Raw genomic sequence first — 27,047 nt, 5'->3', positions numbered from 1 at the left:
TGCCTGAGAGGGGTTCCCCCCCCCCCCGACCCGGTGTTAGGCACCCGGTGCTTTACGGGGGTGTTTGGTCCTTCGCCGGGCACCGCCGCCTGCCCTGCCGTGGCGGGACGCGCAGTGCCTGCATCCCGCTCTGCCGCCGGAGAGCGATGGGAGCCGCGGCCGTGAGGCGGGTAAATCCAGATAACGTGCCAACATTCACGTAACGCCTTTTGATATACGGGCTTACCTGCCGTGGGTGTTCGGGAACGCTGTGTGCGTGTTCCTTCTGCATAATCCTTGGCTAAGCCGCCGCGTGCCCGAAATGCTTGGTATCGGTTTGGAAGGCCGGTTGGCACCCGTGGTGTTGGGGATCGCTTCTGCAGCTGCCGCGGGGAGCCGCGGGTGCCCCTGCGAGAGCAGTGCGTGCTGCTGGCGCACGTGCTGTCACAGGTACAGGGGGACTCCTCTTCCCAACGAGAGCATCCGCCAGCTCCGGCGTTTTGTGGCTAAAGACGGGAGCATCGCCCTAAAATTTGGATTGTGGGAAGGGAGCCTTTGCGCCCCAGGCTCTTGCTCTGGCCAGGGGCCAGGGCCGCCGGTATCATTTTCGCTGTAGTGTTCTTAACTGATTTTAAGTAGATTATGGTTGGATACGTGCCCCGCTGCGCTGGTTCAGTGTTCCCTCGGCCTTGGTCGCCGTCTTGCCGTTGTATTGGCGCGCCGTGTCGCGAGCCGGTCGGCGGTGCGCGGTGGAGGAGATGCTCCTCCACGTCGGCACGGGCGCTGTCAGGCGCATCGAGCCTCGCTAGAGCCGCCCGCCATAAATCGGCGTTAAACAGCCTGCTTTGTTAGCGGTGTCAGCGCGGGAGATGGGCTCTTTATCTGCCGGTATCAGCCGGGCTGATAACCCCCTGCTCCGCTCGGCGCGGCTGCCTCGCTGCCTGCGGGGGATGCCGCTCGGGGGATGCCGCGGGGCTCGTCCTGCACCTTGCGGAGGGGGCCCCCGCACCCCCCTCTCAAAACAAAATACACCCCCATCTGTCACCCCGTGGCGGAGGGGGGATGCCTCTTTTCACCTTGGTGACCTAAAAAGAAGGCAGACACCGACCGAGCGGAAAAACAAAGAGAAACTAAAGAAAACCAACCCCACAACCCCGAACAGCAGACCGTTTCCGTCGCCGGCGGGCTGGCGAGGTCGGAAAAAAGAGCACAAATACCCCCCGCGGGAGGGGGTTCCCTGGGGGAGCGCCGGGCTCTGGCTTCCCTGGGGCATCCCTGCGCGGCACCGGGAGGCGCGGGTCTGTTCTCCGGCAGAGGGGCGGCAGAAAGCCGTCTGCTCGCCCAAACGCCCGCCCGGCTCCCGGTGTGGCATATATATGTGTGTGTATGTATAGATATAAAACTCCCCGGCTGTTGCCTGTCCTTTAGCGTCGTCTGAGACTGGCGCTGGCGTGCCGCGCGTTACGCCCCTCGCCGCCCGTGCGCTGTTGGCGGCTCCGGCGCAGCTCTGCAAAGGGCTTTTCTGCTCCTGCCACCGAGTTTGGGGACGGTGCCGGGCTCCCTGCGCCCTGCCCTTTGTCACCTTCCCTCCTTCTTTTCTCTGTGCATTATTTATAGTAAATCATATTAGAAAGGAGCGCTAAGGAGGAAGTGTGATTCATCCTCCTTGAAACCGGCGCTGACATAAATAAAGGCAAAGCGCTTACTATGTGTTTTTTATTACGGTGTTTAGGGACAGGTTGTACTAATTTTGGCGTGCACAGACTAAACCCGTGAAGGCTACGACTCTAAGAAATTCGATTTAACCACAGCACAGACTGCACGTTAAAAAATTCCAACCAAAACCCAGCCGGTCTTCTTGGAAGCGCGCAGGCACGGCGACACGAGGCTTTCGGGACGGCTCATCGCTTTCCAGATTTTACTGCGTGCCTTCGGCTGCTCCGTGTTGGCCTCTCGGGGGTTTGGTGGGGGGCAGCTGCGAGCTCGGGCTTCCTCGGTGCTCGAGTGCCCGGAAGGAGATGCTCCAGTCGGTCTGGGGGAAGCAGCGAGGGGATGCTCGGTGCAGAGGGACCCGGCAAACGGCTCTGGCCGGGGGGTTTCGTGCTGGCGGTGGGAGCTGGCTGCCGGCAGCGCAGCGCAGAGTGCCGGTGACAGATCTCTTATCTGCGGCTGGGCACGGGCTGCAGTCGCAGCCTGCTGCGCAACACGCACCAACTGCCTTGGCGTGGGAGAGATAAGTCGCGGGGCGTTGTGCAACGCCGGCACCCGCTTGCTGTCCCACTCCTGCCATGCCGCGCGCAGCCGGGGGGCGCGGGGCACGGCACCACGTGCATCGCCGGCACCGCGGCAGCGCCCCTCCACGAGCCCGGTGCGCGGCAGCGGCGGCCTGGGGTGGTCGGAGCGCGGCAGGGCCCCTTTCTGCGAATCGGCGCAGTGTTCGGAACCGAAACCCTCCGTACCTCCCCGCTGGGCGCTCTGCTTGTTTTTTACCCGTAACGCGGTGATTTCCTCCCCTCTTTCTTCCTTCCCCCTCTTCGTAGAAAATATCCCGAGTGCCCGGAGCGGGCGGAAGGGCGCTTCTGCGAATGAGAGCGGTGGCCGGAGGCATTTGTAGCGTGCAAAGCCCCTTTGGGCTGCGCTGCCCGCACCTTTTGGGGGGCACAGGAGGGTCCCGCAGCTGCCCTGTCTCCCCGGGGCGCTCAGAGCCCGGCTCCCGCTTGCCTCGGACGAGCGCCAGCGCTGAGCGATGAAATGGGCAGAAACCCCACTGCCCTCCAGCAGGAACGTGTTTGGGGGAAAAATTGAACTTGGATGAAAACCTTTCCCGTGGCAAAGCGGGAAGGAGTAGTTGTTTTTGCTTCCCGGGTCCTTGTCTCCTCTTGCTCTCGGGGGAAGAGATGGGGGAAACGCCGCTCTGGCTTTGCCGCGCCTTTCGGTTTGTTGTCACCCGGGCTGAAGGGCAGCCTTTGGTTCGGGGGGTTTTTGGGGGGGTTTGAGCGTGGTTTCTGGGGCTGCAGGGAGGGTGGTGTGTAGGGCGGGGGCTGTGGGAAATGGGTGCCACAGTGGGAATGGGACCCCCAGCATCTCCCGGCCGCAGGGTGCTGAGTCTGCCGGGGGGCTGCGGGGGTCTCGGGATGCAGAGGCCATCGCGTCTATTGATTTCTGGCTTATCTGGCCCTTGCGCTGGAGGCGGCTCTTCCCTCAGCGTCGAACCAAATGTGACGTAAAGCAGCCCACAAATGTATATCGTCCTTCTCTTGCGTTAATCAGGGCTGGCCGATGCATTATTTAGCGGGGTGGGAGCTGCCGCCGGCTGCCCCGGAGCGGGTGCCGAGACCAGTCAGCGGGTGGGTGGGGGGATTGGGGGATTCCGGCGGGTCATGGGCCACCATCGCTCTGCATGGCCCCGGGATGGCGGCCGGCGGTGCCACTCCAAGCCGGGAGGAGAGCTCCCGTCGGACCTCGCCACTGGGAGAGGGACGCGTCCGGCTGCGCCCTCCAGAAGGAGATGGCGAAAGAGGGGACCCTGGTGATGGGGGGCTGAGCCCCCCCAGCGGAGCAGAGCCATGCGTCTCCCGAGGACGGCACTCCGGGATGCTTCCCTTCTCCTTTTTGCGGAGCGGAGCCGTGCGCGGTGTGTCGGCTCTGCGGGGCAAGCGCTGAGGGCTCGGCCACTGCCGGCGCAGGCAGCTGCGCCGCGGCCTCCTCCAGCTGGGCTGGAGCTGGAGAGCTGCTCCCTAATTAGCACCTTTGTTGCTAAGTGAAGGAAGCGGCCGTGCGCGGCCAGCTTCCCACTAGCGCTACGTGTGTCAGGGAGGGGGCCACCAAACGCTGCCGCACACGCCGTGCCGGAGCCGGTTATCCCGGGGCGAGGCCGGCGAACGCCGTTGCTTTCCTCCCCGCCCCGCTTCGTTTGTTGGGTGTGTGGTGCTACCCACAAATACAGTTGGTGGGGGCTGATAAGGATCGCTGACCTAGAGCGAGCGATGGGGACTTGCTTCCTGCTGAAAGTAAGAGAAACCCACATCGCGTTGTGTTTGTACGGCCAGGTCGGACGTTTCTGGCTGCTGGTTGCCTGCATGGATGTGCCACGAGCGGGGCTTGCGTCCTCGGCACACTCGTGGGTGAGCGTTTTCGGTCCCCGGTGTCAAATGCACTCTGCGGGACCGAGTCTCTTCGGGCTTTGGCGCGGGGTGACGATTTTCCACCTGACCAAAAAGATGGCACATGTGCATGGAAGTGGGATTTCTGGAACAAAGTCGTGCCGTGCCAGGGTTTGCTTCGCCCTGAGCCGCCGTCGGGAGGGATGCTCCTCGTGGTGCCCCTCCTGTGCTCCCGCCTGTGCTGTGCCTCGTCTCCTGTTGCTGCCGGCGGTGTTTTGGGGCATTCCACTTCTTCCTGGTTGGGTGTAACACGTGCAGATGCGTCTTTGTACGGGCTCTTTTGTGCTGCGACGGCTCATGCGGAAACCACGTTTTCCGCATAAGTAAGCGGAGGGCGAGAGAAGAGACAGCGGCGACAACGCGAGAGCCTGAGCAGTGGCGAGCAGACAAAGAGCGGCCGGACACGGCGAGGTGTCCCCTAGCCTAGGTGGGTCCCGGGTCAGCTCCAGCGCCGAGCCTGGCCCTGGTCCCTTCTGTGATGCTCCTGGTCCCCACAGTGCCCTGCATCCCCCCCTGGTCCCCACGATGCCCTGCATCCCCCCAGGATGTGCCTGGTCCCTGTGATGCCCCGCATCCCCCCAGGATGTCCCTGGTCCCCGTGATGCCCCGCATCCCCCCCTGATGTCCCTGGTCCCCACGATGCCCTGCATCCCCCTGTGATGTCCCTGGTCCCCACGATGCCCTGCATCCCCCCGTGATGTCCCTGGTCCCCACGATGCCCTGCATCCCCCTGTGATGTCCCTGGTCCCCGTGATGCCCCGCATCCCCCGTGATGCCCCAGCCCTTGTGATGCCCCCCATCCCCCCTGTGATGCCTGGGTCCCCCCATGACGCTGTGGCCCCCCCAGTCCCATGGTCCCTGTGTGTCCCACGGGGGGACTGCTCTGCGGGCAGGCGGGCGCTGGCTGGGGCCGGGGGACCGTGGCCGGGCTGGAAGGCCGCTGGGGTTGCTGCCTCGGGGCATCGCGCTGGGCTGCAGCAGCGATGGTGGGGGCCGCCGCGGGGTCTTGCGCATGTTTCGTTGCCGTCCCTCCTCTCTGCCAGCTAACGCAGGGTACAGGGCTGGGTGTGTGTCGGGCATGGGGGTCTTTCCTTCGTTACATACGTCAGCTTAATCCTTCCTTGGGTCTGCAGCCGCTCCGATTTTCCCCTGGTGGGGTTTGTGTCACTGTTATTAACTAATGAGCTGATTCTTTTGCCGTTTTTAAATGACTGTATTTTTCCTTCAATGTGAGAAAGGGAAAAATGTCTTTTCCTAATAAACGTTATTGAAGGCATGAATTTGCCATTCTTTTGCACAAATGTGCGGATTACCACACTTTTTATTACCAGGACTTGAATTGCTGAATCATGGAAGCGGGGTAATAGGGAATGTTTGCATACACGATGCTGGGAGAAAAGGGCTATTTTGAAAGCTGCTGTAGCGGGCCGGGTTTTTCCCTGACTCAGGACGACGTTGCGCAGAGTGCGGGATGCGTCTTGGCTCAGCAAAGGGCTGATGGACCGTGTCCCCGGGTGGGTGCCGGCCGCCCCCCAAGTGCCATCGCTCTCGCCTGTCGCTGCTGAGGCAGCTCTTCCGCTCCGGTCCGCGGCGCTTGTATTTCCAATTACCTTTGGTCACCCCTCGTACGGCGTCTGCCCCGCGCCGCCGGGGTCAGGCACGACTTAGCTGCGAGTGTCGCCGCGTTAGAAGAAATAATCGTGCCGTCGTCGGAGGGACGGTGAGGATGGATGTTAGTGCCAGCGTCCCACCGGTTTGGAAAGAGCATCTCTCCACCCTCCCCCGGAGTGAACAAACACATCGCGGGCTGCGCCCGTCCTGGTCGCGCAGCCCAGCCCGGGGCTCGGCTCTTGCCCGGGAGATGCCGCAGCCGCCGGTGCTGCGGGTCCCAGCCCCTCTCCGGGTCCGGGGGCTTTTCCCCCAGGGCCCTGCGGAGCCACAGCCCACTCGGCACTCATTAAACACAGCCAGATCCCTTTGATTCCTCCTGCGGCATCTTCTGCCACATCCTGGCTCCGCAGCCCGGGGTCGGGGGTTTATTATTTTATAGGGGCCATAACGTTTGGAGCGTGTTGTGCGGCGGTGGCCGGCGCGGTCTCCCCACCATCCTCCTCGGGATGCTCTTCGGCACTGACTCAGCATTGCCAACGTTTCGGCGCGCCTTTTGGAAAAGGCGCAATATTTGGGCTAAGGAGCGGTGGTTTTCGCACTGGGTGTATGTTGCTAAGCACGTTCCCCTGCGCGTATAAACTTGCGCCTTTCCGTTAGTAAATAACGTCAGGGAAGTGGGGGGGAAGAGCGGCGTGCCTGTCTGTGTAAGGGCTCGCCTCCGCCGTCACCGCCTCCGCCTGCTCCTGTCGGCCGGCAGCCTCAGAAAGATCCGCAGGGAACCAAAGCCCCGGCAAATGCCGGGATTCCCGGCCCGGCTCCGAGCCCGTCACCAAAAGCAGGGAGCGGGAATGGTGCAGAGAATCATTTTCACCCGACAAATTATTGTTCTTGCGAGAGCAGATTTGAAATCTATTTAACTTTTCAGTGTCCCATACCCCTTTAAACGTTTCAAGTGTATTCTCGCTGATGGGTTACCTTTTCTTTCCCCGCGGGCTATAATTAGTGTCCTTTACACAGAATTGCCTTAGAATTGGATTTGAAGAAGATAAGAATCAAATTACCAGTATTTATCTTGTAAATTCCAAAAGATCTACCGAGAGGCAGCGCATAAAGAGGATTTTTAGAATTTTGTACCCTGAGAACGCAAACCTGCCGTAGGTGCCAGGGTTCCCTCGAGCACCGCGTCTGCCGATGCCCCGGCGCGTGGGAGGCGGCTGGAGGTGCCGGGAGGGGGAGGACGGCGAATTCCCCCGCCGAGGCTCAGCTGGTGACACGCGTTCAGAAGTCGGTGCGTTTCCAGCCCCTGATGGATGGAGAGTTGTGTTTTGGTGGAGACGCGGTGCAGGTGGTGGAGGTTGGGATGCTGCGGTGCCTCCGGGAGGGCAATCGCCTCCTGCTTTAGCTCTCGGGCAGTGGGGGCCGAGCATCCCCTCTGCCCGGGGGGGTTTGTGACGCGGTGGCAGCGTTATCCCAGCCTGGGCGTCTAAAAGAGGCTGATTTGGGCCTTCAGGGCTGGTCCCAGGTGGGCTGGAGGAGAAAAGTCTTCCCAATGCAGCTTTCCCAGGCTCCTTCCCGGCTCTGCCGGGCACGCTCGTGGGTGACAAGGCAAGTCGAGCACCAGAAATGGATGGAGGTAATTTCGGTGGGCTCTGTTTTGACAGAAATTAAGCATCTGAATTTAAATGAAGGAGATGGAGAGCCCGGGCAGCTGAGACTATATTTTCATAGCGTAAACAGTTGCAGAAGAAGATTAATAGCATCTGTGTAAACACTCGGTCGCGGCGGCGAGGGGTGGATTTTTTTTCTAATAGTTGGAAAATCCTAAGGCCGGCTGGAGGCGAGAGCCGCCGTGCCGCCCCTCCTGCTCGCCCGCAGCACGGCGCATCCGAGCCCCCGCGCACCTCCCGCCTCCCCGTCTACCCCCCGGTAAATATTTCAGCCGCCCTCAGCCCCGCTCTCCCTCCTCGCAGTAAATTACATATTAAAGTAGCCTGGTAACTGAGCACCGGTTGCCGCGCGATAAGCGCCGGGAAATCGATATGTTTGCCATGTGCCTGCTTGTTTATGACACCTGCCTGCAGAGCAGCTGAGCGATGCCCAGCGTCCCGGGCTGCGCTCCGAGCCCACCGCCGCACCCCCCCGGGTTGCGCTCCGAGCCCACCGCCGCTGCGCTCCGAGCCCGCTGCGGCACCCCCCATGCTGCGCCCCCCAGCCGCGGCGCCGCACGCCGAACCCACCCGGCAGCATCCCCTCGCCGGGGGTACGATTTAATGCCAGCGATGATATTTGGTGACGCAGAGCGAGGGGAGGCTGGCAGGGTGAGGGGTGGGGTGGCGTCTCCATCCATCCCCAGGGCTCTCCCCAGCCCCCGCCGCAGGTTTCTGCTCCGCTCCCGTTTGTCACCTGCCCGGAGCAGGGACGGGAGCCGGGTGCGGGGCTTTAAATGCTCATTTTGTGCACTCGGGAAGGGAGGTGGCTGCATAAACAGGTGATGCTTTGCGGGACGAGGTCGGTGCCTTCAGAGCGCGGTGCCGAGGACCCGCCGGCTGCATCCCGGTGTGCAGGGGATGCCCCGAGCCCTCGGCAGCGGAGGCTCCCACCCTATGAGCCCGGTTCAGTTTCGGGACTGGGAGCAGCCGTGAGGTGAGAAAACTCTTCCCCGTGACTCCAGAGCCCCGCGCCTTGAGGGGTTCCCCCGCGCCGAGGGCCAGCCCCTGCCCGCACGCCCTGCGCCCGGGGGTTTGGGGTGGGAGCACGTAGAGGGGTGGGTTTTTTTGAGAAAACCCAAAGTTAGCAAGCTGCAGTAATTGACCTTTTGGCCCAGATATGAAGTTGGGAAGCAAAAGACACGGCTTGCAAGATTTCTGTAAAACTGTTGACCTCTCAGAAGATTAACTCGGAGATAATAGTAATTATCAACAGATTACGGTGAGTCCAATCGATGGTGAACTTTACCTCCTGCCTAAACCTGAAGGTCGGCGTTTTACTGCAGCAAAGATAACTCCTGCGGGTTTTCACGCCGGCACGAGCCGCTAACCGTGCCCATACGTAGGAAATCCGTGAACTGAGTGCGTGTGGTTTCCACGGGCTCCTCGGGAGGGGGAAGGGGAGCCACGGGCCGGTGCATCGCGGGGTCTTGCGATGCGGAATCCCCAAGGTGAACTCCGCTGTGGTGCGAGCTGGCTCCCCGGGAGCCCAACCCGCGTCGCAGGCGTCAGCACCGAGGGGCAGCGCCCGACGCCAAAAAGGCACTTTCTCCTCGCCGGGCTTTTAATTGCTTGCTTTCACTTTTTATGTATAAAAGATTGTCCATTTAATTAACTTGAGAATGCAATTTCCAAAACGCTAATGCTTTACACATGACGGCTCTTAAAATAAAAGTAGCGTTGCAGGATTGCGCTGCGCTGCCTCAACCTCCGGCGGGTTGTTTTGGAGAGGAACGATCCCTCCCGGCAGCCACCTGGTTTTGAGTAGGAATCAAGAAGATTTGGGGCGTTTGATCCTGGGTGTTTACCTTGTTAGCATTTCAGGATCGCGGGAGCAAAGTCTGTGATTCCATCCGTGCCCTTGTCTTTCCCTGGATCTCACCTCTTAGTCTCCAGCCATCGGCAACCGGGAGCCAGAGCATCTTCTCCGGGGTGGCCGGGGGGAGCGGGTCGGCGTCGCTCAGCCCCCCAGGGCCAGGGTCCGTCGCAGGCGCTGGGCGACCCCGCGCCACTCGGCGAGCAGGGCTGGAGGGATGGGGCCGCGCTTTGCTGCAGCTCGGGCGAGCAGGTTTGGTTTCTGCAAGCGTCCCTCAAACCCTTTTTGGTTTTTTATGGAGCTGCTTCGTAACGGATGCGCTTTGGGCACGGAGCGCATCCTCGCCGTGACCCCTCGCTCAAAACCCCCCTGAGGGCCTTTCGGGGTTTGTCGGCTTTGCCCGGGCACCTCCAGGCTGTGCCAGAGGGATGGTGGGGACGCAGCGGAGGCTGGCGAGGTGGAAGGTGGCATGGCTGCTCCAGGCGGCCTCGCCGGCACCTGCCTGCCCTCGCTAGTGTGGGACCCCCGGGTCCCCTCCCCGGGACCCCCGTTAGCGCCGGCAAGCCCCGGCACCGACTCTCCTGGGCTGCTTCTGCTGCCGAAGGGGGGTTTTACCGCCGGCTGTGGGGAAACCACCCGTCCTTCCCCCCGCTCGGCATTAACGCGTGCCTTTCCCCCCGATCGCAGCCAGGAAACCTGGTGGGAACTCTGAGGCAAGTCGCTGGGTTTGTTGTTAAAAACCTGCACGCACACCACCCCCCACCACCCCCCCTTTTTTTTTTTTCCCCCTTTTTTTTTGCAGCTTAGAAACCTCTCTTTGTGGCAGAAGGCTGGGAGGGTTTGAATACCACATCCAGGCGTAGGAGGCTGACTGAGACCATACGGCTTTATCATTCATTAATTCCTGTGCTCATTCATCCCCCTATTTAAACTTCTCTGTAAAGACGGGAGCTACAGATGGTCTTTTGGTACCCGCTTTAGCCTGCAGACCTCGGCCCCGACAAAGGGGTACAGAGGGAGCAGCAGAGTGTACAAAATATTTCCAACCATTAGAAATCGAGGTCTCATTCACCGGCGGCTCCTGTTTTGAAAGCGAATTTATGCAAGAGCATCATAACCCGCCAAACGGGGCATTGCCAAGAGCCGGCCTTAATTGACGGGCAAGCGTTAGCCGCCGTTCTGCTGGCCGTAAGTGCGCGTTAGAAACCGGAGGAGCAGCAGCGTTTCTTTAGCTGCGTCTTTGCTTTTGTGTTGCGTGATGCAAAACTCGGCTTGCCCCGCCGACGGGCCAACTCCCTGACAAAGGGAAACGAGATCGCTTTTTTTGCCTGCGTTATTTTGATGCCAGATCGCCGTTATCGTTCTTCTGTCAGAGCTCGTTAGCGTTAGGGCCCTCCCGGCATCACGAGGTGGGAAATGGTAACCCGGAGGATGCTTCGCGGGGGTGCTGGTGTTCGGGCGTCCCCTGGTACCTCGGGCTGGCCAGTGGTTTTCTCCTTGCACAGCGGCCGCCGCGTTCCCCATTTGGGATTTGTTGGGTTTACGTGTGGCTGCGGTGACGTGCTGGAGGTGGGGGGCTCGGTGTAACACTGGCGTGAGCCCGAATTGCCGCGGGGGAGCGGAGTCCTGGGGGAGCAGGGGACGCTGAGGGCCCGCGCCGTCCCCGTGCTCCCCCTTCTTTCCCCCCCTGAGGTTCCCGGGGGATGCCTGGGGATGCCGGCGGGCCGGGATGCGCCCCGTGGACCGGTGCCTGCCCCGGCTGCTGGGTGGCCCACGGGCAGCCCCGTGCGTGCCCAGAATACTTCCCCCCAGGGTGGGATACGTCCGGGAACCCCGGATACCGTAAAGATCCTCCTCCCGCTCCCTGGCCAGCCCGCTGGAGGAAGAGGCAGTGACGCCCGGTGGGGAGACCCTGGGAAGCCTCCCCTCCTCCTGCCGTCGCGGCGGGTCTGGGGAGCTTGCGAGTGCGCCCCTTGGCAGAGGAGGAATTGCCGGTCCCACCGGCTATTCGGGGAGCTGCTGGGGGGCACGCGGGGTGTTTCCTACATAAGAAGCCCGGCTGCCCGCCGCCGAGGGGCTCCAAGCCCGGCCGGCTGCGCTCCGTCCTCTCTGCAGGAAAGTTGGGACCAAAAGTTTTCTCGTGGCAAAACCGAATTCTGCGATCTCGTTTTTACACATGCTGTGCTTAAATATTAGCACCAATTGAGCAAATTGCCTTTTAACTGCTTTTATTTGCTTTCATTAGCGGTATAATTTAAAAGCTCCCGAATTTGCATGGAACCTGTTGTGCACGTCGGGGAGGGGGGGTGGGGCTGCACATCAGTGAATTAATGGTGAGCAAGGCTCCTCGGAGGGGTCCCGGGGCTCCAGGACGGCTCAGCGCCGCCCGCGCTGCTGGGTTTGGGACGCCGCGTACTTTTGGCCGGGGCCGGGGGGAGCGCAGCGTGCCGTCAGGGCTGGCGTCCCGCTCCTAACTTGGCTCGCCCGGAAGGGATTTATTTATTTTTTCAGTGAAAACATGTTGTAGGCTGAGCAAAACTAATTACGGAGAGCTGAAGGCAGCGTTCTTCCTATTAAAGCGCCAGCGCTTAAGCTGATGCGGGAAGGAAAAAAAATAAAGGAGAAAGTTGCCAGTCCCATGCGCCCCATCCCCATCCTGGGGCACGACACTGCCCGCGGCCAGCGACACCTGCCCACGGTGTTCTTCCGTGAGGTGACGAGTTTCCAGCGTGATTTTGGCAGCGGCCGCTCGCTCCCCTCCCCACAGATGTTGCGGGGGGGGGGGTTGGGGAGCAAAGCCAATGCAGCCGCGGCGGAGGCGATGCGGCAGCCCCCCGTGCCATGCCCTGCCAGCAGCTCCGCCGGGGTGCGGGCTGCCCCAGCTCTTCGGACACCTCCCACTTCCATAGTCCTTCCCGAAAAGCAGGTTTTCCATAGGAGGGTTTCACTGTCGGATGGACAGCGATGGCCTCGGTCCAAGGCCCCCGTCCCAGCCGTCCGCACGGACGCTGTCCCGCTCCGACCGGGCTCCGTTCTCCGGAGTAGTAAATCGTGCCTCTGAACCGCTGGTCATAAGTATTTTGTGTCCCCACCGGGGAGCTGGGTGGAAAACCGGGCGTTTTGCACGAACAGCCTGGCTGAAAGCGCTCGTTGTTCTCCGGGCGGCCGTCCCCGCGTTCCCAGTGATCCTGGTCTTTGCCATGGTCAGAGCATCCCGGGGGGCACTCGGCATTTCCAAGAGGAGGGAAGGGCTGGACGAAACGCTCCTGGTTTTGGAACATGCGTCTGGCTCGTGCATTTGCAGGGGGAGCAGCTGGTACCTGGGGGCTTTGGGGTGCCGGTGGCTCCGGGTGCCCAGGCTCCGGCGGCGTGACCCCAGCCCACGCAAACCAAAAGCCAGCCAGACGCGTGGGTGCCGTCACACTGCGTGGCATCGCCGGCAGCAGCGCCCCGGCCCTCTGCCTGGTGCGGGACCCCCCGCGGGAGCCCTGCAGGGATGCTCCGCGGCTGGTGCCGGTTATCGATGCCCGTGCCGGAGGAGACCCTGGCCGTGGCAGGGTCCGGCAGACCCAGCTCGCCGCCCCCGGGCTGCGGCACCTCCGAGCGGCTGCTCCCACTGCCACCGCCTTGCCCTGGGCGCTCCGGGCTCTCACCGGGGCCCGGCACGGTCCAGATGCGTTAATTTACTGGCTTGACAAGGTGCGTAATGTTCATCTCCCAGCTTCTAATTGGAAATAATTAGTTCTTTGTCAGCCCTGTGAACTCCCGAGGAGGCGGCGCGAGCCCGGGCAGAGGGCAGGAGGAGACCGGGCTGGGGTCGGGAGAAGCCTTTCCTGGGAATCCTTGCGGAGCGCGGTGTTTTCAGCCTGTCCCAGGGCATCTCTCTGTGCCGGAGAAGGGCTGCGTAGCAGCCGGGTGTTAGGGTTTCATTAATCAAAGACACTTCCACTGCCCCTTTACAGCAACACAACTGCCGCGCCTGTCCCTGCCTGACAGCTCCCTCATTCATCTTCCCGGGGAAGGAGGGGGGACCGGCTGCCGCGCTCCCCGCTCCCGCCGCGCGTCTCGGGTGCCAGCGGCGTGTGCGTCGGGGAGGGTCAGCCCCGGGCCTGGCGGGGCTCTACGTGGGGGCAGGTGTTACCCCTGCGCCCGCGAAACTCCCCGGGGAGAATCGCTGCTTTGCAGGAGTCGGGGTTCGGCCGTCGCCAGCCTTCGTCCCGAGGCTGGGGGTGTCGCGCGTTCTGTGAGGGTGTACCGAGGGGGGGACCGCGGGCAGCCCTCGCGGGGCTCTGGCAGGTCGGTGCCCTCGCATCCTTCCCAGGCTTTTCCAGCACGGCTGGGGGGGATGCTTTGGGAGGCTCACCGGGAGCGGCGAGACGAGGTTTGCACGGCAGCAAAGGCGAGACCCACCCCCCCCCCCCCCACCCCAGCCTGTGGCTCTTCCCACCCCCACCCGGGGGAGGCACCTCTGCCGATCCCCAAAATCCCAGCGTGGGACCTGCTTGTGCGGCCAGCGGCTGCGTCCTGGGGGGCTGCAGCCTGAAACCCCCCCGGGAGGGAACGGTGCGGCACACGGAGCCCGGCAGCGGCGGGTTGCAATTGGGCATCCTTAATTCTAGCTGCAAAACCACAATATTTGGGAGTCGCTAATAATAAGAAAGGGTTTTCATCAAAGCACTTTATTCGTCTGTGTGCTGACATCTGGAGAGCGGAGATAGATATTTTCCTTAAGACTGTATTTCCAAGCCATGAGCTCTTCCCTGGCTGTTAATTAATCCTTTGTAGTTTAGCGACTGATGAAATCATGACTCTATGAAATTTTAATCCTTGCGCTGTATAGGCACAACCGACATTATCAGAGGACCCCAGGTGTGTGCTTGAAATTAGTTTGTTGAATCTCTTGCATATTTGATTACCTTATAAAACTCCTCGGGATCTGGGCCGCTCGCTGGAAGGACGGCGTTTGCCTGGGCTTTGTGCCCGATCCCGGGCGGTACCCGGCCGGGCTGGTGGCAGCCAGGGAGGGGGGCACCGCCGCCATCATCAGCGCCGTCTCGGTGAGGAGGGGAGCGGTGCTCTGCCGTGGATTTGTTTCCTCGGGCAGGAGGGACCCGAAGGAGCTGGCGGGGAGGGGAGACACCTGCACCCCCCTGGGGGGAGAAACAGGGCTGGGAGAAGAGGATGCTGCGCAAAACCTGCTGGGAAGATCAAACTGAGCGTAGCAGGGATGTAACGGCGCCGGGGGGGATGTGAGGACGTCCCCCCAGCCCCGCTGCCCGCTGGGGGCTCTCCCCACTCCCTGGAGGTGAGCCCAGCCCGGGGAAGGGGCTCAGCCCCGCTGGTACCACCCTGTGCTGACGCGCGTCCAGCCTCCTCCCTGCCGTCGGGGCGCCGGAGAGTGGGAAGTGAAACAGAAATCCCCCTCCCCTGAAACTCCCCCTTATTTCAGCTGTTCTTTGCTCCAGCCTCCCATTGGCGTCTCCGCTCTCCCCGCTTTTGGCTCCCTGGGGACTTTCGCCATCTCCTCGGGGCCCCGGGAGCCGCAGGCTCCCTCGTCCCCGGGGAGGATTGCCTGGACCGTCCCGGGATGGTCCCATCGCCCGATGCCGAACGCTCTCCCCGTGTCCTGACCACCCCCTACGGTCAGGAGGAACGGGGGGCCGCCGCGCGTGGACTGCGCTGGTGCTCCAACGGCACACGTGCTGCTAAGGAAACCAGATGATGAATGTATTTTTAAACTTGGAATCCATGAACCGCTTATTATTTCTGAATTAGGAATCAAAACATGTGAATAATCGCGCCACTGCTGCGGCAGATGTACTCGGCGCTAAGGTCACTTTGCTTTTTTGTCGAAATTTGGTATTATTTTTAAGAATAAGTTCCGGCGGGGCTGTGCCTGGCGCCTCTGTCACCCGTGCCGCGTTTGCGGAGCGTCCCAGCGGCAGCGGGTGCGATGCCCAGCGCGGGGTCCATGCCGCCCGGGGACGCGCACGCTCCTCGCCCCGCTCCCCGTGCCGGTGTCACCAGCTGCCCGAAGAACTTTGGACAGCTGAATTAGCGCCGGTTATTCTGAGCGGGACTGCGTGTGTTGCGACGCATTAACCCCTCGGCGCCCGCGGCAGCGTGACAGCTTGGAATTTTTTGGGTGGGTCGTGAGTGTTGGCAGCGGGGCAGCAGAGATGGGGGGGCTGTTCCCTGGGCCGGCGGCACCCACTGCCACCCGGTACCTTCAGCACCGACGGCACCGTGCCGCGGCTGCATCCCACATCCCCTTCTGAAACCCCGCGTGGTCCGGCCGCGCCATCTGGGATGCGTCCGATGGCTTCCCGTCCATGCTCATCCCGTCCAGCGCCAGCCCCCCGAGTGCCCCTGGACCCAGGTGGGCAGGGACGAGGTGCGGGGGCTGAGATGCACCAAGGGAGCCCCGGGGGCATCATCCATCCCGGGAAATCCCGCGCAGTAACGATTATTGAGGACTAACGCAGGTGCCCGGGGGTGCTGCCCCTTGGCAGCGTTTAGCAGCAGTGCTGTGGGCAGGGGCCGCAGGGAGATTTCAGATGCGCTTTTGGCGTCGGCTGCTGGTGTTTTGTGCAAGGTGAGGGAAAACGGAGGGAGGGATCCTTTCCTCGGCTTCTTTGGAAAGGGGAAGCGTTGGCATCGTGCTGAAATGATGTCACGCCACAGCATCTGGTGAAAGCTCATGAATTAGCTCATGGTAAATATAAATATTGTCCGGGCAAGGAGTTTTAGTGCTCTCTATTGATAGCTATTCCTCCCCCTCCCCCCCCCGATTTTTTTTTTAAGTTCAGAAATAGTAAAATCTTTATTTCCAGCTCCTGTAAGATTTATTTCATTTTTTTTTTTTAGGAGCGGCGGCGGTTTGAGGGCAGGTTTGGGTTGGGTTTTTCTTTTTTCCTTCTTAATTTATTAGACGGAAAGAAAGGTCTCGGCTCCCTTCCCCCTTCCCCGTGCCCTTAATAGCTCTCCCTGCTATTTCAGTCGGCGGAGCGGTGACTGTGCAGGAGCCCCGTGTCCCCAGCGCCGCGTCCCGCGCCAGCTCCACTGTCACCCGCCCTCGTAAATAACCGCCCGGGGAGGGGGAAGTCGCCCCCTCGGCCGCGCGGGTGTCACACTCTTTCGGGAGGGTGTCCGAGGCGGCTTTTGCAGGCGGCTTGCTGCCCGCTGACCTTGGTTTTCCGCGAGATCCCCGCCGCCCGCGAGACGTGGCACCTCCGTCTCGATAAAGCAGATCAGGGGGTGGATTGATTTTTCGTATCGATTTACGCGGGCGAGGGAGGCGCGCGGGTGGGAACTGGGGGGACAGGGAGGGCTTGCGCTGGGTTATTCGGGGGGGGTGAAGTGGCGGGGGTGCCGGTTTGCCATCCCGCGTGGCGCAGGGATGCGCCGGCCGGCAGCCCCCCCTCCGCCGGGGCACCGCGGCCCTCGCCCGCTGGAAATAAAATCAGAAGGCGCCTATAAAACTCCGTTATTGCTGCGGCACAAAGTTGGAACCGCTTGAGGTTTCTGCTCCCTGGCTCTTGCGCGCGGCAATGAATATTTTATAGGAAAGGAAATACTTAGCGTCTGAGGCTTTTTATAGCCCTGCTGCTCCAGCGGGTGGGAACTGCCCCCTCGCCCGACGCAGCTCCGGCGTGGGACTGAGCCCCCGCAGCAGCATCCCGGGGAGATGCGGCGGAACGGGGGCAAAATGCAACGGGAGGGGGGGAAACGCAGCAAAATGGGGGCGAAATGCCCCAGGATGCGGGTCAAATGCCGCGGGGTAGGGGGAAATGCAGTGAAATGGGGGCAAAGTGCTGCGGGGCGGTGGGAAATGCCATGGGACAGGGGAAGCGCCACCGGATGAGGGTCTCGAGCTGTCGCACGGGCATCAGGAGGTGCCGGGAAACCCACTGCAGAACGCACGAGGACAGATTTCCGCCTGTGCCGTTCACTTTCCAGCCAGCGCACGGCTCCGAGTGTTGCGCCGATGTGTCTTTTTGTCTTACTTTTGCCTTACGAGGACCGCGAGGTATCGCTCGCCCCGCGCCAGCCCCGCAACTCCCCCGCCGTGTTGGAACCGGCTGCCGAAGCGCGGCCCCCGGGGGGGGCTGCGGGCAGCGGCGTGGGGGCTCGGCAGCCCCTTGGGCTGGCGTCCCCGGGCAAAACCCTGCCGCGCCGGGCCCTTCCCAGGGCTGTTGCCGGTCCCCGGTAGCCCTGTGCCCTGCCAGGCTGCGCCCCGGCCCGCGGATGACAAAGTGCCCTTTGGTTAATTGCAGACCGGATCGCCTGGAGTTAAAAGTTCTGATTTATACGACTCTGGCTCTAACTGCTCAATAACACGGGCCCGTAATCTACTTTCATTTCAAACAGAAGGGTGATTTATGGGGCAGCATGCCGCTTTAGCTCAGAAATGAGGTGTTCAACATATGCTCTGTTGACATAAATTTGGAATTTATCGCTCCTGTCAAAACTGCCTGTTGGACAAAGGTGCGCATTAAGGCAATAAATGGCTCGGAATAGTTTTCTGTCAAATTTCCTAACCATTGTATTCACTCTGTTTGAGGGGAAAAATATACACTTAAAAGTAATCAAACGGCCAGAAGCCACGCGTCTCGTTCGGTGCGGAGGGGAGGGGGTCTCCTTCCCGCTTCCCAAGAGGGGCGGCGGGGAGGGGCCGGGACACCGCAGCCCCTGAAATAAAAACAGCAGAAGGCGGTTTTCTGCAGGTTTTTAGGTGGCCGGAGCCGGAGTTTGCTTGTGGTGGGCCAGCCGCGGTGGTCTGTGGTGCCGGGGCTGCGTCGGTACCCGCGTTCCCCGGGACGCTCCATCGAACCCCTGCATCCCCAAGGATGCTCCATCAAACCCCCGTGTCCCCAAGGACGCTCCGCTGGGCCCCCGCGTCCCCAAGGATGCTCCGTCGAGCCCCCGCGTCCCCCGGGAGTGGGCAGCGGCGTTTGCCACCGATCCCGGCCCTTTCACACAAAGCACCCTGTGGGGAAAACTCATAATTTTTACACCGCGCGGTCTCGCTGGAATCGCCGGCCCTTTGAAGTGCTTTTTGCGGGGCATTTACAGGCCTTTTTAATTACCGGCAGCTTGCGAGGGGCCAGCCTCCCGCCCGGCTTTTGTTTGCCGGAGCCGGGCGGGGAGGGGGGGTCGCCCCTCGGTGGGTCCTACCCCCCCCGGAGAGCCCCTCACCAAACTCTGCGCCGGGACTCGCTCCGGGAGGTTGGTCCCAGCCCCAGGATGCCACCGGAGCATCCTCGCCGCGCCGGAGCATCCTCCGGCCATATTTCACTGCCGGGGGGGAGCTTTGGCCAGTGCTCCTCGAGCAGGAATTACAGAGGAAAATCGTCTTTTGAGAAAAAAGCAGCGATTTCCCCGCTTGCCGCTGCTCTCCATCCCACGAGCGTCGTCTCGGCTCATTTGCTGGTGGGGACCTTGCAGGAGAACATGACGCGTGGAGCGTAATTTCAGCGTCAGATTGGAATAATAAAGCACGCTTTATGTTTTTGCACGCGGGTTGGGGCAGCGTCGCCGCGCAGTGATGGATTTTAACGTCCTCAACCTCTCCCCCCGCTTTCTAGAGGCGCAACTTTAGAAGCACGTATTGATCTTTCCCCTCAGATCTTAACAGCCCCAGCAGCCGTAATACCTTGCTTACATCTGCCAGGTTTTTGTGCAGTTTTGCAACATCTCCTTAATCCGGTGAGCAGAAATAGAACATTTCAATCATATTTTGCTACCGGGAAACCGAGCAGATAAAGCGCTTTAAGACCTTGTTGAAAGGGACCGTGCAAGATGGTGCGCGATAAGATCGTCCTATAAGCAGGCACCGAATGGAAAACTTTTGTTGCCGCTGAAATTTGTTGATAGAGATATTGCGAGTAAATTACTCGGCGCGTTAAAACAATGCGGAGGGGGCGCAAGGAGGGGAAACGGCAGCGCCCGGAGCCCGAGGGAGACGCGGGTTTCCAGCTCCCGTCTTTTCCCCTCTCCCTGCTGGGCTCCGTGCTGGTTTTGCCGGTGTTTCGGCGGGTTTGGGTGACGCAGAGAAAGGAAACTTGTCCTCTTGTTTCCCCTCTGTGTCTCGAGACTCACTTTAGAAAAAAAAAAAAAAACCCCGAACCTCACAAGTTTTACCCGAACTAATTATCCAATTACGCTTTAATTCACTGCAAAGGCGCCGCGGCCTCCGCGAGGCGGGCGCCGCAGCGCTGGCACGGGGGACGCTGCGCTCCTCCTGACAAAGCGGTTTAAACCCGGCGTTAAGTGCAGAAGCGAGCTCAGCCCCGGCCGGGAAGTGTGACAGGCGTGTCCCTCATTAAAAATGCAAAACGAGAAGGCTGTCACTTATTTAGCTGACTTCTTGGCAGCAGAAGTCTGTCAGGAGGCTGGTGCTTTATTTATTTTTGCGAGGCGGATAAATCCTCTGGATTGTAAACCTTCTTGGCCTGAATTCGTGCGTGACTCCTAATCCTCCGCTATGACACAGTGAATTCAGGACAAGCCTGATTAATAATTACATTATACAGCAAAGTTGAGAGGTGAAACCAGCTCCCGCTCCCTTCCTGCTCCGTGGCCTTTGCTCAGTGCGGAACGTTGCGGGGTCTCCTCCCGCCCTCCGGCCCCTCTGGCGTTGCTGTGGGGCGGGATGCGCGTCGGAATGTGCGTCGGGATGCGGGGCAGGATGCAGGATGGGATGCGGGGTGGGAAGCGGATGGGATGCAGGGCGGGATGCGCACTGGACACGAGTTGGGATGCGGGGCCGTCTGCTGCGCACACTCGTGAGGGAACCAGACCCCGTGCGCCCTGGTTGGGGTCTCCGGGCTCCCTGCGGATGGCAGGGATGCTCCTGCTGGGGCTCGGTGCAGCAGCAGCTTCACGCCAGTAAAACTCGGGAGGGAATAAAGCTCACGCCCAGGAAAATCTCCCCCCACCCCGGGCTGAGCGCAGAAGGCGAGCGGTCCGAGCCCGGCCGGGGCCGAGCCCTCCCGCGGGAGCGGCAGAGGGAGGAGGGCTGGGCGTCCAGCCCCGGACAAGACCGTTTCTGTTTTGTCTTTGGCAACAAGGCAATAAAAATACGCTGGTCTTGTTGCAGAGTGATGATAAATGGTGGATGCGAGCAGAGGTCGGCACGCAGCGATTTGCTGTGTGACTCCTCAAACACATACAAATACTTCTCTGTTTACAGCATCCGATGTTGAAACTTTGCACGTGCCGCTGCCGCGAGCCCGCCCCGGCTGTGGGTACGAAGGGCTCGCAGGAGCCGCGGCGTGGCTGGCTATGGAGGCCTCGCAGGAGCTGGGAGCGCCTGTGGCTCGGGGGGGGGGGTTATCGGCGCTGCTCCCACCCGCAGAGCCAGGTCGCTTTGCAAAAGCATCCATGTACCGCCAGCACATGGCGAAATACAGCCACGAGCAGCTGTGCCAGGAGTTTGGGGTGCTGCGTGACATCCCCCCGGCACTGTGGGGGAGCCACCCTTGGATGCTCCTCTGCCAGGGGGGGAGCGGGGCTGGGAGGGGTTGCCCTGGGCCGGCAGTGACGGCTCGTGGGGCAAGGTGGGCTTGGGCAATATTCCTGCCCAGGTCTGTGCAAACGCCGTCCGCTAAAGGGGCTCCCACCTGCGGGGGGTTGTTGCTACCCAAAGCCGGAGGGAGCATCACCGTCCCCGCGGCAGAGAGACGGGGATAACGCGGGTCTGGCCGCGGTGGCCGAGCATCGCGATGGCAGAGGGGGGAGATGCCGTGCCCGGCGCCCGCGGCGGGGGGTGGGAGCGGGGCTGCGGGCGGGAGGCTGTGCAGCGCCGCGGCGGCGCTGAGCCCGGCCTCGCCGTGCCAGGAAACGCTGAGTGGCACGTTTCCTGTTTGCAGCTGCTGGTTACGATTTGCTTGTGATTTGCGGCACGCCAAATTGGGATGGAAACTGGGATTCGGTCAGAAATGCTTCCAAACAACCTCTCAATTTCATTTTAATTTTTTTTTTTTTTTTTTTTTTTTTGGAGTACAGTACCGTTTTCAAAAGCGTCCCGGGGCATAAGGAAGAAGTTTGCCAGAAGTTTGCCAAAACACACTTTGCATTAAGTCTAGAGTTCAGATCTGTTTGGCTTATTAAAAGAATCCGACTGTAGTCACGATAACGAACATTAAGCTGGAGAAGGTGATCTTGTCCGTGCTGGGGGGGTCACGCAGGGCCTCCCGCCCGTGCCCTTCCCACAGGCCTTCTCCAGGCAGAACCGAGCGCGGGCGATGCGTCGGTTGGGTGAAGTAAGGGGAAGTTTCGGGCATTATTTCGGATAACCTTTCCCCCGGGCACAGCAGGACTAACCCCCCCCTCTGTCTTCTCCCCTAGGAAGCTGCACAGCGGGATGAAGACGTACGGATGCGAGCTGTGCGGGAAGCGGTTCCTGGACAGTTTGCGGCTGCGAATGCACTTACTGGCTCACTCAGGTGGGTTGGGGGGACGCTGGGGGAGGGACGGGGGGAACGCTGGGGGTCAGGACGGGGGGATGCTCTCCGCGCCCACCCCGAGATGCTGCGGCCGCCCGGCTCGCGCATCTCCTCTGCCCTTCCCAGCACAGCACATCGCGAACTTCTTCTCCAGTTGCCCGGTAATTAGGTTTATTTCATTTTATTTTTTTTTTTCAGAGTTTGTTTTCAATTCCTTAATTGGGGAAATATTTTTCTGGGCTAAGAGCTCGGAATAACAAACTCTGCGTACCGCGGGGCTGCTTGCCGTCCAGCCCTGCTCGTGGCGTGAGCATCGCCTTCGCTTCGGCTCCCGCGCGTGGCCCGGCAGCGTGTTCCCCGCGTACGGGCGCCCGCCGCAGTTTCATTAGCACAACTGCTGCGGAATTAGGCGCTCTCTGCCTAATGAATCTAACTAGCAGGTTCACATGATGCAGGCCCTTTAATTAAATAGATAGGGAAGGGCTGGAGCGCGGCGCTGGTGGGAAGGCTTGTGCTCTGCAAGTCAATGTAGGCTGCTGTTCCCCTTGGGCGTGCAGCCCCACACGCAGCTGGGGGGTTTTAATGGGGAAAAAAAAATGCAGGTGGCCCCCGGCCCCCTTTGCCGGGATGTAGGTGGGGGTCCTCGTCCCGCTCCGTTGAGGACAAATCACTCGGGGGTGGCAGGTGCCGCAGCCAGAGCTGTGCCTTCGCAAGGAAGCTGTGTTACATTTTATATTTTGATCTGTTCTGTTATCTGGTTTTCCCCCCTCTATTCATATTTCCTTTTCCCCCTCTGCCCCTCGTCCGCACTCCCCGGGGTGCCCGCAGGCAGTGGCCGGTTGCTGGGGCTGGTCCCCGGGATGCTGGTGTCCCCCCCGACGCTGGGGTGCAGGGTGCTGGTCCCCCCCTGGTGCTGGGGTGTGGGATGCTCATCCCCCCCATCCGTCGCCGGTCCCCAGGATGCCGGTGACCCCCTGACATTGGGGTGCAGGATGCTGGGATGTGGGGTGCTGGTCCCCCCCCAAGTGCTGGGGTGCAGGATGGTGGTCCCCCCCTGTCCGGTGCTGTTCCGTGGGATGCTGGTCCCCTCTCCCAGTGTTGGGGTGGGGGATGTAGGTCCCTCCCAGGTGCTGGGACGCGGGATGCTGGTCCCCCCCAGCACTGGGGTGCAGGGTGCTGGTCGGTGGGACGCTGGTCTCCCCAGCACAGGGCTGACTGGGGCACAGGTTGTTGGTCCCCCCCCGTCCGGTGCTGGTCTGCGGGATGCTGGTCCCCCCCCTCCGGCGCTGGCGCGCGCGGCTCATGTTTGTTATGGTCGCTTTGGCTCGCGGCCCGTCCCTGGCGGGCAGCCAGCTTTGTGGGTACAGTATGTACAGTGAACGCTGAGCCAAGCCTGTCATCGCGCGGGATTAATTATTTTTTTTTTTATTATTTTTTTTTTTTTTTAAATCCGGCTGGAGGGGGGAGGCGGGGAGAGCTCTGCCCTGCTCTCGCAAACAGCCGCCGCGAATTCCAGCGCTGTTATTTATTAAAGCAGGAGACCTTTGCACCTCTCCCCTCGCCTCCCCCCTCCGCCGGCCGGGATGAGGCCAGGTTGTGCCGGGGCGGTGGTGTCGGGGCTGGTTCTCGGGGCGGCGGTGGCTCATCTCTGCGCCGATGGGAGAGTGTCGGGGTGGGATGGCAAGTGCCCCCCAGGAGCCCCCTCCTCCGGCAGCCCCCCATGCCGAAGGTGGCAAATGCTGGGTTTAGTGGTGGGTGGCATCTCCCTGGCCGAGCGTTTCTGGGAGATACTTGGTGCTAAAGGTGCATTTAAATTAATGAACAAGTCGGAGACCCAAGTGGGGGGGGGGTCACGGTGCCCCTGCGTCGTGGCGGGTGCTCGGCAGTGTTATCGCTGCAGCCTCGCAGGTGCAAGGTAAATCCGCAGCCAAATGTTTACACTCCACTATAAAACGTAAATATAAAGCCCTTAATGCCATGCAAAGCCTTTCCCTACGTGCTGCCCAGCGCCGCCCGCGCCTGCCTGCCGGAGACGCGCGCTCCAACCTCTAAAGGCGCTATGAAGAGTTGCCCCCCCCCAGGAAAAGGAGGTGCCGTGGAAAGCGAGGTGGGAAGCCCGGCTCGTTGTGGTGCGGTGAGAAGCGCCATCGGTTCGGCCGGGGGAGGCCAGTCCCAGCCTCGCCGCAGCCTCGTCCGAGCTGGTGCTTCTTCACGGCCTGGGGTGGCGGTTACCAAACCGCCCGCTTTCGGTTGGGTTTATCCCAGGAAGAGGGAGGGAAGCGGGTGTCTGCCTTTCCCCCGCTGGCTTTGCCTCTCCATCCCGCAGGAGCCGCTGCCGCGGTCCTCCTCCGCCCCGGGCCGCGCGTGGGGATGCTGGTGGATGCCCGTGGGGATGCCGATGGGCAGCAAATGGGGATGCTGGTGAGCAGTGTGCGGGCAACGCACCCGCAGCCCCCTGCCCTGCTGCCAGCAGCTCCCTCCCCACCCAAATCCGCTCGATTCGTCCTCTGTCATCAGGAAGGGGGGTGCAAAAGCCCCGCGGGGTGAGGGGCCGGGCTGTGCTGGGGGAGCGGGACCCGACGCGCCGATGGGGACGGTACCTCGGGCAGGAGGGAAGGGCGCGTCCCCCCGCCCGTTTTCAGGGGAGGGGGCTCATCCCGCCGCCACCCGTCCCTCTCGCGAGTGTCGTCCCCCGCTCGGCGTTATCTCCATGGGGCGCCGGTGTCCTGGCGGTGGGGGTGAGGGCGGCTGCGTCCCCTGGCCCCCGGCGGCTCCCCGGGGCCCCCCCGCCCCGGCTGGCCGCCGTCCCGCGCTCGGTGCCGGGTGATGTCAGCGGCCCCGCCGGCAGGTCTGGATGTTCTGCCAGCGTTCCCGCGTTTATGATCATCCGCAGATGTGCATCCAAGAACACACTGTACCCACAGCAGAAATTAATGCAGGCTTGACTGCCGGCCAAGCCGCGCACACGGGGGAGAGGAAGAAAGAAAACAAAAACTGTTTAATGCTGTTTATAAATTATACACTGGCTGATGAAAAATACATTTCTCTCGCCCCCCCTCCCCATCCTCTCTGCCTCGAGAGCCCGAGCTGAGACCAGAAGAATATGGTTTGCTTTTTAGCTCCTGTTTTGGCTGCGTTCCTGGACCCGGCCGCTGGGTCCGAGCCAGCTGCTTTCTCCCCCCCCCCTTGCCCTTACCTGATGAAATAGATTTATTTTTCGCCCGCCGCCGCCTCTCCCCGCTCCCCTCTTTTGGCTTCCCCTTGTTACCGAAGGTGGGGTGCAGAGCAGGGGTGCCGGGACCCCCCAAGCCACCCCCCCGGTACCAAACCCGCCCGATGCTCATCCATCGCATTGACACCCCTGGACGCGCGCAGCCATCGCCGCCCGCCCCCCCCCCCCCCCCGCCTTTCTGCCCCAACTTCCCAAACTTCCCCCGGGGTCACGGCGCCGGAGACCCCCCTGGGCTGGGGGGGGGAGAATGGGGTGAGAGCCCCCCCATCCCTCCCCCTGCTCTTGCCAGCCATTTACGCAGCTTTTGTGTTGGGTTGGGTTTTTTTAATACCGCTAATGTTTATCATTTGCCCAACAGGCTTGACAGATTTTGTTTCCTGTCGCGCGGCGGCGAAGCCCCCCCCCCCCGTTGCCAAGGAGCCGCCTCCCCGCACCGTCACGGCCTGATTTGGTATTCCGCGCGCGCCCCGCCGCATTTCTGTATGCAAGACAAAGTGTTTTGATGGAGGACGATTGCGGGAGTGTCTGGAGGCTGTTTGGAGTTTTATGGGCTGTGCAGGACGCGCCGCGCTCGCTCCCCGCGCGGGGCCGAGGGGGCTTTGGGTGGGCGCTGGCGTTGTGCCCCCCTGCCGGGAGGCGGCCGCCAGGGAGAGCAGCGCCCGCGGGGCGGAGGAAAAGGGGGGAATTATGTAAGAACCTGCCTGGTTTTTGCTCCTGAGCTCAAAATCTGGTTTGGGGGGATTTTTTTCATCTATGACGATACCCCCCCGGCTCTGCCGGCATGGGGGCGGGTGTCACCGGCTGGGCGCTGATGTTGGCGGTGGCTCTGTCCCCCGAGCCCCCGCCCCATCATTGCAGGTGCTTTCCCAAGCCCGGGACGTGCTGCCCAGAGCATCCTTCCCGCCAGAGCCGCCCGTGGTCCAGGGATGCTCGTGGCGCTTGGGCGGGAGAGGGGCCGAACCCCCCCCCCCGGCGTCAGCCCACCGTCGCGCTGGGCTCGGGAGCCCCTCCGAACCCTCTAAAGCCCGCGCCTCGCTCTTTCCCTCCTCTTCGGTTCCTGCCTTTGGATGGCACTCGGGGAAAAAAGGAGGCAAAGCCGTTCGCCGCCCTGAACCCCAGCCTGCTCGGCAGCCGGGTCCTTTTTCGGCCCTTCTTGCCTTTCTCCGGTCTATTTTTCTAGCGCAGAGATTTTCACGACTGTCTCTTCCACTTGGGTGGAACAGGGGAGAAGGGAAATAATAATAATAATAATAATAAGAGCAATAATAAAAATCAAAAAGCAGCTTGATGTGGGCAAAAGAAGAAAACAAGAGAATGGGGTAGAGAACAGGCTAAATTTAAAATTGTAATTGGCTGACTTCCACAGGCTTGCGGGTGTTTTAATGACTCATAATAACTTCATTTAAAACCAGCTGAGCAGAAAATAGATTGGAGAGGAGCCTCAGGCCATTATGGATTTGTTTTTTTTTGACAAGCTCTGTTTTCGGCAGCCAGGAAGGCACTCGCGGAGGGCTCGGCTGCTTCGCTCTCCCGAGTTGGTGGTCTGCCCGACAGAGATTGTATAGAAGCCGGGGCCGGCTCTTTTTCTTTTTTTTTTTCCTTTTTTTTTTTTTTCCCCCTGATTAAAAATAGATGCCTTGAGGTATTATTTTAGCATCACTGTGGTTTGGTGCTGCTTTTTTTCTTTGCACTTTTGATGTGGTAAATGGAACATAAATAAAATTGTTTTTGAAATTACTGAATTAATTAGGTAGTAAAGCGACGACAGTGCATAAATTTACTTGGCAATTTTTTTTTAATCCATATTTCCCACCCCCCCTCTCTCCACCTTCTTGCCAATTACAGCCTGTTAATAATATATAATCCCAAATTTTTATTAATCCCTTGTGCCGGGGGAGGGAGGGGAATAGATGTCGTGCCGTACCGGTGGGGAAGGGCCGGGGTGTTGCTGCCACCAGCCCGTCCTCCCCCGCCGTCCTCGGGAAATGGCCGATTTCCCATCCTCCTCCTCCGGATGGTCGCGGCCTCTCTTTTTCCTTTTCCCTTATTTTTCCCTGGGCTGGAGTTGGTGTTTTCGGAGCATCTCTCCTC

At 61.0% G+C, this 27,047-nt stretch overlaps 1 protein-coding gene across 3 annotated transcripts in view; it reads left to right on the top strand.

The window, feature by feature from the left end:
* Positions 1 to 27,047, top strand: part of ZBTB16 (zinc finger and BTB domain containing 16) — a 61,444-nt gene that overhangs the window by 7,877 nt on the left and 26,520 nt on the right. For all 3 annotated transcript variants that reach the window (XM_054223128.1, XM_054223126.1, XM_054223127.1), the window contains exon 3: positions 21,627 to 21,724. In XM_054223128.1, the coding sequence (XP_054079103.1) occupies positions 21,627 to 21,724 (98 nt within the window). The remainder of the gene's footprint in view (positions 1 to 21,626; positions 21,725 to 27,047) is intronic.

This window comes from Rissa tridactyla, chromosome 17, assembly GCF_028500815.1.
Source record: "Rissa tridactyla isolate bRisTri1 chromosome 17, bRisTri1.patW.cur.20221130, whole genome shotgun sequence".
NCBI lineage: Eukaryota > Metazoa > Chordata > Aves > Charadriiformes > Laridae > Rissa > Rissa tridactyla.
This window is presented reverse-complemented; position numbering and strand designations above follow the sequence as displayed.